Source organism: Uloborus diversus, chromosome 3 (assembly GCF_026930045.1).
Source record: "Uloborus diversus isolate 005 chromosome 3, Udiv.v.3.1, whole genome shotgun sequence".
NCBI classification, from domain to species: domain Eukaryota; kingdom Metazoa; phylum Arthropoda; class Arachnida; order Araneae; family Uloboridae; genus Uloborus; species Uloborus diversus.
The window spans coordinates 124,020,196-124,038,159 of record NC_072733.1 but is presented as its reverse complement, the minus strand read 5'-3'; the positions used below and the strand labels follow the sequence as shown (position 1 = coordinate 124,038,159).

At 31.9% G+C, this 17,964-nt stretch overlaps 1 protein-coding gene across 1 annotated transcript in view; it reads right to left on the bottom strand.

Moving 5' to 3' along the window:
* Positions 1-1,782: 1,782 nt before the first annotated feature.
* The window catches only part of LOC129218336 (beta-1,3-galactosyltransferase 5-like), a 234,306-nt gene continuing 218,124 nt past the window's right edge, over positions 1,783-17,964 (bottom strand). Inside the window, exon 2 of the mRNA XM_054852575.1 lies at positions 1,783-4,455. Within this exon, the coding sequence (XP_054708550.1) occupies positions 3,243-4,455 (1,213 nt within the window). The 3' untranslated portion in view covers positions 1,783-3,242. The remainder of the gene's footprint in view (positions 4,456-17,964) is intronic.

The following is a 17,964-nucleotide window of genomic DNA, read 5'->3' as shown; positions in this document are numbered from 1 at the left end:
TTATGCAGGATTACCTTACATGTTTTATATAATGTTTAAACCTTCCCATTCTTGGAAACACTTTTGAAAAGTAAAAATGAGCCAGCGAAACCATTCTATATCTTTTAACTATACATTCAAAATATTCATGAAAAGAAGTTAGCTCATCATTTGGCTTATAAGAAGCATAACAGAGCATTGTTTGCTATACTTGTTTGAATAATTACAACACAAAGAGGAAGAGAAAAATATTTGGACTTAAAATTTTAATCTTTCCATTTAGTAGTCATGATAATGATTTTCATCAATGCTCTGTAATGGTCAGTCACGTTCTCTACTGTCCTAATTGTAGTCACATTAGAAAGCAAATTTTAAAAGTCATTATGATTGAAATTGTATTCTCATTATTTTCCGTTTTGGTGACCTTAATGGATAAGTTTCAGTACTATTGACTTCTCCAAGCCTCATGCATGTACATATATGTATGTGTTTGTGCCTATTTGCAATATCCGGACAATATATTTATCCCATAAATTCACTTATGTACACAAATATAAATGTGTGTTTTTCAAAGAATATTTCATTCATTTGTTACAACAACGTCATTATTTCAAAGTTGATACGTACTAGAGAGTAATTTCAATAGTCATTGCAAGTATCTCCATAGCATTAAGTCAAAAATCATTATTTTTCTAGTTATGACATTTAAACAAAAAGTAATTGATATACATGTTTTTGAGAACATAAAAGGAAATTTTTAATGAATTCTGTAATTGTATTCAAAATCGTAACTGGCGTATCATAATCCTAATTGATTCCATGTTATACCAGCCGTAATCATAATTATGTTTTAGCTAAGGTTTATAGTCAAAAAAGTTATTTTAATCTCCTAATTTTCATGCTCATAATTGTAATTGCTTACATTTTCTCACAATTGACTCAGAGCCTGCCTGGAATAGTTGTAATTATTACCAAATTCTTATTTAATTAGTATGCAGTTTCCATCCATTTTTTAAAAACCAATTTGACTATTTAGCTCCAAATTTACAGCAATGATTCGTTTTACTGAATCAAGATGATTAGCTCTGTTGTGGGCAGGTAAACGACAGTATCTGCAGAAATTAATTTTCAAGCCATTTGAAGAAACACGTTTTAGATTCCATACTAACAGTTGCTAAATGTTGGAATTGTACGTTATTTTCGCCCTTTTTTTTCAGCAAAAACCAAATATGCAGGCTTGTACAATAAAGCTAACATACAATAGCCAAAAAATTTAAAATTTGCAGTTATTGCTTTTTACCTGCCCTTTGACAGAGCTGTTTTAGAAGGTTACAGAACATAGATTTTGATTTGTAACATTGAACATAACAGCAGACAAATAGATTAGCTTCACAGTCTCCATATGTCTTGAGAGCCTTAGATTGGGCACTACTGTATTATTTTTTATCTTACTCATTACCAGCTTATTTTCAACTTAGTATAAAATTGAATTTGGAAGGAGTAGTGAGGTAATAGTTTAAGAGGAGGGATTTAATGTTCGCACTATCAAGGGTATATTCATGATTCAATGTGAAATAACAAGTTTTTCAAAGCTATGCTTAGTTCATAGTTTCTGATTCTCATATAACACTAAAAAAAAGACATCCTTGAACTATAAATAGTTGATTTGTTTAAAGACTTAGTAATTATTTCAGCTCTATTTTTCATGCATAGTAAACTTATGGTTTCAGCATTTGCTATTTACTGGATATAAAAAGTAATTTTATGTTATGTGATATTCAAATTCAAAATTTTATACATATATTTTATTTTCTGTTTTTTTTTTTTTTTTTTTCTCTTTTGTGAAACAAGCCAAGGTAACACAAAAGTATCCATCTTTCATAACCCAGTTGAATTACTCAGCAGCAACCCTGTATCAGCTTACTTTTTCAAATTTTTTTTGTTAGTGTTAATTTTTACGCATTAATCTCTTGAATTATATATTAATGGTTTCATTAAAATAGTATCTTCTGGCTTACATTACATACTATAAAAAATATTTTTCTGAACATTATTTTATATATTAAGCAGTTAAATGTGTCTATGATTGTGTTTTAACACTAATTCAGATTAACAGTTTTAATTCTTTGTTTACTTTAGAAGAGCGAAAAAGATCGAATTTGCATGAAATTCTTAATTTTTTTAAAAATCTAATCTGATGACAAATGGATCCTCATTGTTTGTCTTTTAATTTAAAATCATAATATTAAATTTATTCTTACATTTTATTACTAATGCATGTAATTAAAATTTTACAGTCAAATTATTAACAGTATGAGTCTGGAGAGATGTTTTGGTATATGTCTGATGCAAATAAAGCATTTTTAACAAAACCCTAAAAAAAAAAAAAGTTTCTATAAATCATTTATAATTAAGAGATTTAATTTTAATAAATGGTATCAATATTTTTTTTGTTTTATACCCTTATGTTGCACAAAGGGAAGAAAGTTACATTTATGTCTTTGCATGCAACAAAAATCCATGAAAAATCAGCAAAAAATGTTGCCCTTGCCTACCTAATATGGTGATGAAATAGACTTAGTTACATGGTCAACAGATTCATTCAAAACGAGGTACTTTTTGAAAACTGAAATTTGCTCATTGTTATAATTGAGGTTATGCTGTAGGTTAAAATGTTAATTGTACAGTATAGTGTGCTAAGAAAAGTGTCTATAAAATGCTGAACTTATTGCATATCTGCAGAGGTCATACATCTACATTTAATGTAGTTTGAACATGGTTTTATATTTATTATATATCATACATGGCATTTATCTTTATATATTTAAATTTTAAACTGTGTATTATCTTTTGGTATTGATTTTATTTTTGCATGGGGTACCATTCTTAAAAATGTTTTTTTTTTTTTCTGAATGTCAAATTTTAAATTTTCATCTTAGTTATGTATGAGTACTTTTAAGATAGTTCTTTTTATTTTAAAGCATCTTGATATAAATGGCTTTGCGCATTACCTATTAGAGTTTTCAAAATGAAAAATATTTTTTTAATCTAGCTTTACTTTTGTTCATGTGTTCAGGCATACACACATATGTATGCTTATATAAGTTTGATCAGATATTTAATTAAAAATGTTGAAATAAACTTACTGTTCAAATGTTATCTTTATATATTGTCAATTAAATTTGCATTTTAGATATACTTGCTATTCCTTTCTGTGATAATGACATGTTTAAAAAATATGTAAAATGTGGTACTTTCATATTTTACAAAATACATTTAAAGTTCCTTCTACTTAACCACATCCAATGTCGTCTCATATCTGGTGGAGTGTGCCCATGACTGCTCAATAGTTTTTGGAAATTACATGGCTGCAGGTCTCGCTGTGTGTTAAACATTGCTGGAAGATTTATTCTTTTTATCCTAGCCTTTTCAGCAACAAATCCTGTTATATAAACATCTTCAAGGTGAAATAAATGTAGTTTAATGCTGTTTTCATAAAGTATCTTGATTGCATCCCCTGATAGCATATAAGATGGTCCAAAAACAAAGTCTGGATATATGTTAAATGGGTAGTCATCATATGAAGTGAACCATTTGTTTTTAGGACTTCTAACTGGTGACCATTCATGTGCTAGTTCTCCCAATATTGTCATAGTTTCATTTCTTTCTTCAGTTATGTTCAAAAAATTTTCTACATTTATGAACATATCATCATCTACTTTTAAAACATATTTAACTAAAGAGCATGATTCCTTTACCCAATTCAGTACTGAAATAGTTTTCAATGTTAGATTTCTGTAGGTATCCAAGAATGTTGCTTGAATGATATCATTAAACTTAATATTTTCATCAATAATTCGACTGTAGTATTTTTCATTTTTTGGGAACCCCAAGAAAAATACAACTATAGCTCCTCTTTCTTTGGCATAGCCACCCCATGTTTCTCTTATTGCTGCTCTTGATTCAAGATGTGAAGCTGATGATGTCACAATAATTAAAAGCTGTAAACTCCTCCCATTGTCAATGCATATATTCTTATGGTTCAAATTAAAGCTAATTTTTAATGGTAGTTCATTAGTGCGTGAATTTAACCATTTTCGGAAGAGTTTATGAAAAGTTTCTGAGCTGTTAAAAAAGAAAAATGTCTTGTTTGCATTTTTCCTTGAATTAAGAAGAAATGCATGATAAGCGGCATGTTCATTCACTTCTTCATCTATTGCTCGATTTTTCTTATCATATGCATTTACTGGTGCAGTTATGAAATTTGCTTTAAAGACTGAAATCCAAGTTTTAATTTTCTGAACATAATTGCTGCTTGTTGAATTTTTATTTTCAAAAATTGTAAATTTCTTTTGATAGTTCACCATGTATAATTCACTGCATAAAATGAACAAGAATATCGAACAAAGTAGTATAACAAATAAAGACTGCAGTCTTTCATGTGCATTGATCTTTTTTAAAGTAGAATTTTCTGATCTGAAATTAAAAAAAAAAAAAAAACGAAAAACATTAGTCAAGTAGGTTCAGGAACTAAATAAAATGTTTCTTAACAATGAAGGTTTTTAATGCATTCTTCCTAATTGAAGGGCTTGCTGCAAAAAGAAGTAGCTCCAATTTCAATGTTTTCAAAAGGTCTGCATTACAGCTGGTAACACCAATCCAGTTTTCTTTTTATGTTTTAACAGGGTGGCGACAGATCAGGGAGATCAGGGAAAAGTAAGGGAACTTTATTAATCAGGGAAAAGTCAGGGAAATATCAGGGAATTTTGAAAAAATAACAAAAAATCAGGGAAAATTGATTTTTTGAAGAAAAATTTTTTTTCCTGCTTTACAAAATTAAATACTCTTAATTCCCTGCGCATTTTCCGCCAATTATCTGTTCAAGAAAAAAAAATAATAATAAAAATAAAATTAATGAGGTGCGATTATACACTGCCGCATATTTGTGCATCTTTTTTCCTCAACGTCAAAATATTGAATCTTACTTATTAACCACAGGATGAACTTCCTAAGATTGCTTTTGTGTCTGTTAGGTTGTTTATTTTACCTAGCTTGAAATTTCTTTTTACGCTTTCAATGCTACGTAAAATAAACAATCATACAGGCAAAGAGGAAGCCTTCAATTATGCCTTAGCTCCTTTGCCTTTATTCCATTGTCTCGAAGTAATTAGCGTACTATAATCACGATTTCAAGAAGAAATCTTTGGTTTTTGAATTCATACTATAAAAGCTTAAAAGTTATTACTTCTTCGCGTTTTTAATTTAATTGCTAAAATTGAACTTTCAATTAAAAAAAAACTTTGTTTTTTGCCGTTATACTATTTGTTGTCACCGCAGATTATAAAGGTTTTCTTTTCTTCAGACTTTAGTGATTCTTTAATTTTATAACCAAGTTGTATTCTTTTATATATTTTGAAATTAACTAATTGCTTTTTTTTTCCTTTTTTTCCCCCTTGCATTTCAAAGTTGTTTGTTACAAAAGCAATCTAAGATTTTTTCTCGTTACATACTGAAATCATTTGAAATAGAGTTAACTTGTGTACTTAAGAAAATATCTTTATTTTTTTATTGTTAAAAATGCTGTATTCATTCATTAAAACCTATGTCCTTGATTAGAGAAAAGCTCCCTATGAATGGTTGTCAAATGGTTTCATCTGTTTTGCATAAATATGTCAATTAGTTATATAAGAATAATTACATTAATTCTATTCTTTCATTATTACTTATTATTCTTGCAACAATTATTATACTGTTTGAAAACTTAGAACTAAAAAGTAATTGAAATTATTTTGAACTATCATAAATACACATGTTTTTAAAAGTAATTTTAATTGTTTCTTAAATTCTTATGCTAAGTAGTTTCTAGAAGTAAAGTTTTTTTTTTTAATTTTCTCTTTAGTTCTACAACTTTACATAACTTAAAACGTTTAAAACACTGCATTTTATAGAAACATACAAAGGATTTCAAGTAAAGCAAAGAAAGAAAACCATTATCATTGGTAACGTAAATCAGGGAAATTTGGTGAACTTAATCAGGGAAATCAGGGAAAAGTCAGGGAACTTTTTTTCACAGTTCCTGTCGCCACCCTGTTTAATAACTCTCATTATATGTTTCTCAACAGGAAACCATACAATAGTGCAATAATGAAGAAAAAAAGAATTATAGTAGCAATTCGAAGAACATAGTAAAACATGTTTTTGGATGCATAAATTACTTGCCTTTGTGTCCTCGTTGTGAAAATATATAGTCTTCAAGTCTGCCTAAATTTTAAGAAAAGTCGCCAAATTTAGCGAGTTTCGGATAGTTATGGGAGACGTCTTTCACCCGCTTTGCAGATGAGCCTTGGATATACCTTGTCTTACCCATTGAGCTATAATATTTGATGCGAAACGGTGAAATCGTCGGGAAGAAATCGGTAATCTTAAGAGTCATTCTTTTTTAAAGCTGGACAAAGTGAACGGGGGCCTGATAGTTGACACTTTCAATTTTCCTGAAACTTTCATGATATTTTACTAGTATTGTGATAAGAAAAAGTGAAGCTTCTTTCTCTCAAATTTGACTTGTTGGCCCTCGAGTAGAGGTCAAAGTTTGAGGTCATAAAAAAAGAGCTAAATATATGATAGCTTTGCTTCGAAAGCAGTGAGTGAACCAAACCAATTCTTTTAAATGTGGATACTACTTGATACTAGGTATATGCTAGAATAAATATTTTGGTGTCTCACTCATATCTTTGAGGGCAAAAGGTCAATTGAAACTGCTACTTTTTTTCCTTGCTTGGGCCCGGATATCTGCTAAAGCCGTGAGTAACCCTCGGAAATAAGTATATGATTAACTTCTCACCACAGTATAGTACTAAGAGAAGTGTAAAAGAGCTTTCGTTTCTCTTATCTTTAGTAGTTAAACTGTCTCAAAATCGATGATTTTTTTTTTTTAATGGCCAAATTTAGAGGTCAATAACTTTGTGCGCGACAGGTCAACAACTTTGGGACACAGCTGTAGTTATAGTCCGAGTGGTGTAGTTTAAGGTCCAGGTTAGACACTCATGGCAACTTATCAACTTTTTTAATTACGCGGTCTCAAATTTGATAGTTTGAAAAAAAAATCGAAGTTTTAGGTCAATTACTCTAAAACGCCTGAGTCAATAACTTTGAACAACAGCTGTAATTATACTCTACGTGATGTAGTTTTAGACTAATGCCAGAAAACCCTGAGATCTAATCATCTTACTTAATTAAACGGTCTCAAAAATGATTTCAGTACAAAAGACCGTTTTTGCACGTGCTACTCAAAATCTTATGAGCTCAAACTCACATAAATACTAGAACAAATTAACAGCCAAATGTACTGTAAGCTCCAAAAATTTCATAGTTCCAGTGTAATAGAATTTTCTGCAATTTCTTACCACAACATGGCAATTCCTGTCACAAAGCTGATCCATTTTTTTTTTTAAATTCTTATATAAATATATATTTGGAGATTCTAGATCATCAGGATTCGGATCTCGGAAGCTGAAAATTTGCATAGGTTAGTTTCAAAGACACCTCTATAAAATTTCATCCCATTGGGGGATGATCAAGCAGGGACAATTTAAAAAAATCAATTGACGTAGAATCACTCAAATATATTGTTTTGACAATTCACATGCATCTTTTGTTGTTTTTGAATTTATTATGATCATCAATAAATGCTGTATTTTAGCAAGAGGATTTCAATTGGGTAAAATATTGAGTTCATAATTACAGTAGAATTTTGCATATACACTACTTAGTTATAAACTTTTATCAACGAACAAATTTATTAATTAAGGCTCAAAAGTAAAAATAAAAATATAATGTCAAAAAATAAATAAAATGAAGAAAGAAAACAGATTTGTTAGACAATAACAAAAAATGCGGGAGAATGTGCATGATGTTTATAACAGAGTGATTCCCCGTCAATTGACCTGATTTTTCAAACTATCCCCGCTCGATCATCCCCGAATGGGATGAAATTAGGTATCTTTGAAACTAACCTATGCAAATTTTCAGCTTTCGAGATCTAAATCCTGAGGATCTAGAATGTCCAAATACAGTGCTCCAAAATGGCGGATCAGCTTTGTGAGACGAATTGCCATGTTGTGATAAAGATTGCAGGAACCATGAAAGTTTGGGAGCTTAAATTACACTTGGCTGTTGATTCGTTCTAGTATTTATGTGAGTTTGAGCTCACAAGATTTTGAGTAGCACTCGTTTAAACTCGTGCAATAACGCTCTTTTGTACTGAAATCATCATTTTTGAGACCGTTTAAGTAAGTAAGATGATTAGATCTCATGGTTTTCTAACATTAGTCTAAAACTACACCACGTAGAGTATAATTACAGCTGTTGTTCAAAGTTATTGACCGAGGCGTTTTAGAGGAATTGACTTAAAACTGATTATTTTTGTTTCAAATTATCAACTTTGAGACCACGTAATTTAAAAAGTTGATTAGTTTCCATGGGTTTCTAACCTGGACCTTAAATAACACCACTCGGACTATAACTACAGCTGTGTCCCAAAGTTGTTGACCCGTCGCGCACAAAGTGATTGACCTCTAAACTTGGCCATTTTAAAAAAAAATCATCGTCTTCGAGACCGTTTAACTACTAAAGCCAAAAGAGAAACGAAAGCTATTTTATATTTTTCTTAGTACTATACTGTGGTGAAAAGTTAATCATATATTTATTTCCGGAGGGTTACTCACGGCTTTAGCTGATGTCTGGCCGCAAACAAAGTGAAAAAAAAGCATTTTCAATTGATCTTTGCGCTCAAAGCCATGAGTGAGCCACCAAAATATTTATGCTAGCATGTACCTAGTATCAATAGTATCAAGTAGTATCCACATATAAAAGAATTGGCTTGGTTCACTATTTGTTTTTGAAGCAAAACAATCTTATATTTAGCCACTTTTTTTTCACGACCTTAAACTTTGACCCCTACTCAAGGGCAAACAAATCAGTTTTTTAAGAAGAGAAACTTGACTTTTTCTTATCATAGTACCACTAACACATCTTAAAATTTTTACGAAAATTGAAGACATCAACTATTACAAGTGTCCAGCTTAAAACAACAACAAAAAAAAGAGACTCCTAAGTTTTCGCCCAATCTTTAAATTTGGCGCTATTTTTAACAATTTCGGCAGACTTTATATCTCGATAACGGGGTACTAGGGAAAATAATTTTTGTTTTCAGAAAATTTTCTCAATATGCTCTTCCGATTGCTATCTATTCCAACTGTTTTCATTATTAGGATGATTTGCCAGTGGTTGACCACTTGCCAGTAGTTGACCACTCGAGCACTAATATGTGCAAAACAAGAATAAATAAGTAGATATTTTTAATCTGATTGCGGGAACAATTACAAAGACATATTAAAAACTTCCAGAAAATCACTTTTCTTACTAGTGAGAATTGTCGTGAGATAAAACGTTTAATTGTATTCCTCGACGTTAAATTTTATTCTTCAGGTTCATTTACTGAAATATGCTGATCGTCCATGTTTAAACTAAATAAATAAATTAAAAAATTGCATCAATTTACTAATCATTAATGCTGGGATTGAGGTGTGGTCAACTACTGGTTGTCTAAAATGCAATTAATGCCAGTAGTTGACCAGAACGGTCAAGCAATGAATTTATATTGGCTTTAAAGTTTTTTCTCAAAACCAAAATGATTACAAACATTTTTTAGTTTAAGATAAAATATAAAGGTACTTTTGTTCATTTTTTTTTTTTACAAGTATTTGACTATCCGCCTGTCCGTTGAACCAATAGAACCAAAATTTGTAATACAGTTATTTGAACAGATGTTCTCCTAATTGCGAAAATTTTAAACAACGTAGTACTAACACAGATTCTGTTATAGTAAACTAATTTCGGAAATTTCAAATTGCAACACCAACATTTTTCTTGCGCAAATTGATCCACGTATTAAAAATCCTGAAATTGAGTTGTAACGAGTGGCGTGTGACAAAAACTACAAAGATGAAATTTGTTGATCCTAGTGACAGTATAAAAGAGAAGCATTTTACATAACTCACAGGGTAAGACAGTAGTAGAAGCACCAACCACTAAACACCACGTGCAAAGCTTAAGGAAAAAGTCTTAAAAATGCAGAGTGGAAAGCGTGTTTCTTCAGTTGGTGCTTAAATTTTTGAACAAACAATTTTCTTCACACGTCGATCGATCCAACGCCATTTCTGGTTCATCAATACACTGATCAATTTGGGCAAGGAAAAAGTGGGTGTTGTCATTTGAAATTTTTGATATTCTATCACTCTAACCGCAGTCAGGAGATCACTGCGTTGTTTAAAATCATCAACCTCAAGCGCATTCCTTCAAATAACCGTATCTAAAGTTTAGATCGATAGGTTCAGCGAATATGCCGCTAGGACTCCATATATAGGGATAGTTACTTCTGGACACCCCGTATAAACTATTCAACATTTTTCATGTAAGGATTACTTAACAGTAATGTTATAATATTTGGGCATTATTCTGGCAGCTATATGCTGACTAGATTTGGGTCGACGGTAACGTTCGGGTGCTGCAGCGACTTACTTGATGTTGATGTCATCTGCTTGGAGTGGCTGCTATGGACTAGGCGAGAAATTCAAGAGATATTGCTAAGTTTGCATCATTTTTTGCAGCTTATTTTTAGCGCCAAATTTGGCGAGAAATTGCTAAATGTCGCCAAATTTGGCGTCTATTTTAAAATTAAATAGGTCATTGCTGGCAGAGTTTAAAAGTATGTGCGAGAGTGGATTTTTTTAGCTATCGCTTTTAATTTATTTTGCAGATTGTCCGCGAAATTCACCTATCCGTGGTTACCATGTCGCCCTATTCTGCAGATAATTGGGAGTTTACTGTAATTACACTGATCACTCATAATATCAATGCATTATTTTTAGTAGTACGTTTTGATATTTAAGCATTATACGAGCGGTCTAGGGTGGCTAGATTCTCCGCCTGAGGTGCCTTCGGCGTCTCATGTATCAATGACGTCATATGCGTTTGTAGTCATAGATCTTAAAATGAAATAGATGTGCCTTCTCCCACACTTTTCTCCTCAGAGCGCGCGTCAACATCCCCCGTTGGACATCACGTGATCAAGGGACACTTCTCACAAGAAACTGTTTCCCCTATCGAAGAGAATCACTTTGCGCCGCGATCATTTGCACAATTAGGGGAAATTAAAGCATTTAACCCATGGGCTAGATGCTTTAAGCATGGGTTAAACCCCATGGGTTAAGCATGGGTTAAACTCCCCTTTAAGCATGGGTTAAATTAAACCATTTAACGCATTATTAAAGAAAAAGGGAACACTCTGTCCCTCACGTAACACCTCATATTTTTCACTAAAAGTAATAATTAAAAAAGGTAACAATTTTTTTTTTCATTAAGAAATCGCAAATGTATTTGTTGTACTTTTGCAAAAAATGTCCTTTGTTACTTTTTAAGTTATTACTTTTTAATGAAATGCGGAACAAAATGACAGCTTTTTCATGGAATGGTCCATTAGATATTTTCCCAATCATAACTTTTGAAGCAGGCGCACAAGCTTTAAACTTTTTTTCAAGTGCTTTAAATACTGAGTAGAAATAGACGTCTTCAAAAATCTTAAACAAAAATTGACCTTATAAATTTTCTTATATTTCAATAAAATTTTTTAAATACAGATAAATGGTTTCAATGCGTCCTTTTTCCCACAACTTTTGAAGCCAGTGCAACAATTTAACATAAAACCCTATCTAAAACCATAAACCAATTAGAAATACAAATGTAAATATTATCGAATATCAATTAACTCTATTAAATAATATTCTAAGATTCGCATGCGTTTCGCACCAACACTCTATTAGCCAAACAAATAGCTTTGGTTTGTTCCTGATTTTTAAGCAACTTCAGTGTTTTTTTTTAAATTTTTTTTATAAGTACTGAGAAAATAAATTCATTTGCAATTATAAACTACATGAATGGTCATTTGACTTCCTCCCCCTCCCCAATTTTTCTTTTCTTTTTTTTTTTTCGTCCTACAGGATATGATAATTTTGACAATTTAAACTCGAGGGTGAAGAAAACTAGTGATTATTGTCCCTCAACAATATTAATTTTGTCACTTTCCTACTTATTGGTCTTTTTGAATTATTTTCATCGTTTGAATTGACTGCGCGATACATTCTAACGCTTCAATATTTAGTAACGATTAATTTTATAAACTTGTTAACGAGAAAATCTGCTGCTTCTGTTTCCAACATATGCTTATTTAAACTTAGAAAAACGGAATTAGAAATTTTTCTCATAACTCTTGTGGCTTCATGAGTAACATTATATTTTTGTGTTTTACTCCCAAAACTTTTTCACATTCTCACTCAGTTGTTCTTCACAAATGTACATATTTCAATGGTTGCAATCTTGCAATAACTTATCATACTTGAATGTGTCTCAAAATTCTTAAATTCTATTATGCCTATTTTTTGGTTTATTGTAGTTAAGACTGCGTTGCAGTCGTCGCAGTTCACAAAAAATCCAGCGTAGTCAGAAACATCATTAATATACTGCGTCATGTTAATTGAGATGATTTCTGAATTTTCCAAATCGTCGTCAAAGGAATCGGAAGAAAAGGCTTTCTTTCAAAGCATTTTTGTTACGCTTCAAATTTAATCTTAGCATTTGAAGGTTGTCAAAATCAGCGCAATTTAAAGAACTGAACTCCTTAATTTCCGTATGAATGAATAATCTTTTTTTCGCACTTCGAAATTGTCTGACGATTATTGTTGAATCCCCCCTCACAACCTGATCGCACTGAAAAAAGTTTCAAGGTGATCCCGAGTAAGCTTATAAGTCTTTACGCAGTTTAGAACTGGAATTCGGGCACCTACATACTTTTCATATGTTCCCAGCACACTTTTCAATAGGGAAATTAGGAAACTTAAAAATCCAGTTTTTCGAGGACATACTATAACTAATTTTCCATCGCTTGATTTTAGTGATTTAATATAATGCTCGGCATCTACAATAAATTGCTTAAAATATTCTTAATTTCGACTCTGCAGGGGACCTTTTTTGCCTTTAGCAGAAAGAAAGATTTCTGTTACTCAGAAAGTCCACAATGTCTTTATTTTTTAATAAAATTGGCACCAGCATCGCATTCATCAAACCCTCTTTCGCTAGAAAATCTCAGATTCACACATATAGAGATTTCTCCCATAAGTATAATGAAAATTTTCAGACAATCCTAGACTTTTAACGCCGCTTCGCATTGTTATATCACTGCTGCCCGAGAAGAGGGAGACACGATGTCATTTGATCACGTGGTTCTCGGCAGAATCATGATGACCCCACTTTCTCCGGGCGAAATACGCTGCGCTGTAGGAGAAAGGCCTATCTATCCCTTTTAAAGATCTATGTTTGTAGTCGATAGGCTTGGCAAGAAATTGAAGATATAATATAAAGTTGGCACCATTTTTTGATGACTTAGTTTTGGCGCCAAATGTCAATAAGTTTTCACGACATTTTAACCTATTAGTCATCATTGTCGTGTAACCATCATCAAAGTCACGTGACATTTGTGATGACGTCATCCACCCAACAACCAATCAGGGGTGACCTTTAAAGGAACATAAGAACTACAGGCATACATCCGGCCCGATTTTAACAGTGTAGATTTCAGAGTTTACTGTGTTTAAAAGGTGTCAACTTCTGGCACACGCTGGTCAACTACTGGAAGCGAGTGGTCAACTACTTGCAAAATCTCCCTTTTTAACTTATATTCGAAATAACTTGAAATATAGTAAGTAAAGCAGAAAAATTATTAGTAAGCGTTGATCCTAATAGTTTTATAGACACATAGAAAATTTTTCAATTTTTTTTTCCATTTTTTTTCCTTTGAAATTAAATAGAACTTGTAGAAAATTCCACTAAATGGTCAACTACTGGCAAATCACCCAACGCTATTCGTGTGGTTCCCCGACAGTACAATAATACAAGAAAATTCATGATTTTTTTTTTTTTTTTAAAAAGGTATGATTTGGTGTTTTAAGTTTTAATGAAGACCTTTTAAAAATTGAAATTTTAGCTGCCTCCTTTTTGAAGAAAACCCTTCAGTTTCAGAATGTAAAAAATTTTTTGATGTACTTAAGGAGTACTTTTTTTTTTTTTTTTGAATGAAATTGCTTTCCTAAAAGTGACTTTAACATCAGTCATCACGAATTAATACATTTGTATTTCCGACTCAAAAGTAAAATACAAATTTTTTGAAAGAGAATTTTAGTTGACACAACTGGGGTTTTATGCAAAGATTTATGAGCTATAACTTTTATCCCAACATTTAATTTTTTAAAAATGAAAATGAACGCATGCTTCGAACTTACGGTCAAGTAAGTTTAATAAATACCTTTGTGCATAAAAAGTAAAATGAGAAATAACAACGTAAAAAAGTACAAATTGCAGATTAGTGCAGACACGTGTTTTGGCGTTACAAGGAACGCCTTTTTCAATGTAAAAGAATGGATGAAGAGATAGCCAACGAAAGCCAAGAGCGAGAAAAAGCAAACAGCTTAAAAAATAAAAATAGCGGATTAATCAAACACCAATGAGAAAGTTACAAACCAATAAGAAACCAATAGAATGAAAACAAAGAACAAGAGCTTTCTCACAGGTACGATACAAGAGAAAGGAAGAATACGATTGGACGATTAAGTCACAAAGCTAAAACAAAAAAGACAATGTCAATAACCGTGAACCACATGAAAAGAAACAGCTGAATTAAAAAAAAGAAAAAACATCAGGAAATGAAACAAACCAAAAACAAAAATTTCTGGGAAAAGAAAAAAAAAGATAAATAGAAGAAAAGGGGGAAATTTCAACCGCGTTACAAAAACAAGTTGAAAAAAACAAAACAAGGTAGATAAAAATGTACAAAATAGAAAAAACGGATGGGGAAAGTGACTATATTATAGATAAGGAAGCCAGACAGCGGATCCCATATGCCGGAAATGCGGAACAGCTTTAAGATCATAACTAAGTTGGAACTGCTGAAATATAATCAAAATCATTCCTCATCATCATTCCTCAAAATATGGAAAGATTCCCAAAAGTCAAGATCTGATGAATTGGAACATTAACTCTTATCTAAGGATTGCAATACCGGACCAAAAATTCAATACCGGTATTCGGTATTTTTAAAACATGATATCGGACTACCGGTATTCGGTATTTTTAAAACATGATATCGGACTACCGGTATTTGAATTTTCTCAAAAAATGCTTGAAAACATATTATTTTGTTGCCACATTTCATACCTTTCTACGAATATTGTATTATTCATGAAAACGTTTTGTGAACAAATATAAAATGAAGGAACAAATGTCATAATAAAAAATCAATAATAATAAACATCATAATGCACCTATTCATTAAATTGTCTCTAAGCATGGAACTCATTTTAGTGCTCAACTTTCCTACAGTTGAAAATAATCTTTCTGAATTGCCGCAGGCCGGTGTTACTGTTAACAATGCGCGATACACCCCTCCTCTAATTGTCTAGAAGTCATTCATCTTCAAATAATTCGATCTCTTGCGCGTTATTTTTGGATTAATCCTTTTGTGTGTGTTTCTTTTGTATTGTGTGTATTTTTATTATTTTTAAAGAAAATTATAGCCAATTGTAATTACTTTTCCAGAGACCATACCTTTCCAATATTAACATCATTTCCTTTTAAGCAGGAGAGGTTTAGGTTTGCTTTTTATTTGCCCTTTGGTTTGAAATTAACGATAAGCTTGACTAAATGTAATCTTGTTAGTTTCTCTTATTCGTTTTCGCTTTCTTTTCAAAATTCTTCACAATTATAATTGTGTAAATATTTAAAAATATGTTTCCATTGGTTATGCTTTACTTCTATGCAAATTTTCAAGGCACTACATAATTTCTAATATTATCTTGACAAAGCCAACTAGCTAGGCAGGACAACAAACCAATACTGGTGACAACAAATTACCATTTTTTGTGCTAACAGGAAAAAGGTTATTTTCAAAATTTATTACAAGTTGAGACAAATAATTAAAAAAGAAATCATAAAGTATTATTGCTATTGATGGTTGAGAAAAAGTGCATTTAAAATCACACTCGAAATTAACTTTCACAAAAAGCAAAGTGAATGATCAGGGAAATGAAGAAAATAAAAACATGGTGCACAAAAGCACACGAAAATGCGATTCATCTCACCATCTAGTAATGACAATATCATTTTGCAATCTTTCCGCTACGTTTGTTTAATGATATTTTATTAGTTCATGCTTTTGAGACAAACTGTTTTGTATCATGGAAAAAGAAATGTACACATAAAATAAAAGTAGATATTTAATAAGATAAATTGAAAATTCTGTAATTGTAACTATTTATTATTGTTTTTATGCTAATACCGAAAAAATCGGTATTTTACCTCATCAAATACCGGTATTACGTATCGCACAATTGCTCGAAATACCGGTATTCGGTATACCGGTATTGCAATCCCTACTCTTATCAAATTGTCCAAAAAAATGCCCCTATTCATCACATCTTAACTTTTGGGAATCTTTCCATATTTTGAGGAACAGTGGAACCTTACCGCTTTCCATATAATTTTGTCTAGTTTTTAACAGTATTTTTTTTTTTTTTTTGTTAATTATGGGAAAATATTTATATTTCGTAAACAATTGTTCCGTATTCCGCAATGATTTCTACCAAGGAAAGGCATTTTATGCATACATTTCACTGAATTATTTCAGAAATATTTTTTTCTGTGTAATTTTCTGTTGTCCGTATAATTTTCACCTCCACTGTATTTTTTTTTTTTTTTTTTGAACCAGTTCATATTGCATGTATTAGGAGATTTACATATTGCTCTAGTTTCGATTTCGATTTCGATTCCGAGTCACAACTTACTACAACTGTATTTATGTCGAGGACTACATACTAAGTGCCTTGCCTCCATTATTTTTTATACCGATAGATGGCAGCACCATCACTGGATCGAACAGTTAATGAGAATTTAGAACTAGACCAGGAGCTAATAGCTACCTGGTGCTAGCGCCCCCAGAGGTATCGTTTCACTTGGAGGACATTGAGACCACGAGCATATTTAACGACGCCCAGTCCCCTTTAATGACGACGGTGGATCTTCGATCCATCGAGGTTCGAACTCAGGACCATCCGGCCCCGAATCCGACACTCTACCGATCGGGCTACCACGGCCCCATTGCACTAGATAAAGGTATTTTCTGTATATTCTGTAGCAAGTGCAATTTCCATTACTTTCAAAATGTTTGCAAGGAAGAAACTGAAATCTGGTGTGAGCATTTTGATTTCATTTTAAAATAATTGATTTTGGCGCATGAAAAGCGTTTTTAAAAATAAATTTTCGAAGGAGAACTCCCAAATTCTTTCCCCCGAAGTTCAGCACAGATGAACTAAATTAGAGTTTTGAAGTCAACAGTTTCGGAACTTTTTCAAGGAAAGGCCCTTACTTTTACATCAGCTAAGACAGCCTAAATGCTTTTAAGACTTCTACCTCGAAGAATTTCCGGGGGAGAGCTCCCGAAATCCGCCTCTTCCCCTTCACCTCCTCAGACGTATCATAAACTTGGGTTTTCGAGACTACAACTCTGAACATTCACAGCTTAGAGCCTCCAATGTCATTGATAGCCTTAATAAAGTCCTCAACTTTCAAAATCTTCCCATTCAGATCTCCCGAATTACCTTCTCTTAACTTGACGGTAAAATGCTAGAAATTGAGTTTGTTTCATCCCAGTTTCGAATACTTCTCGGATATGGTACCTTAATCTTAAGAGATGCATAAAATCCAGAGTTTTCGAGTTACGGGAACAAACCCGGAACTTAGGGGGACATTGGGAATTTTGGGAATAAACAAACTCAATGTTTTTCCATGTTGATTCTAGGCTTAAAACATGATTATGTAAGTTTT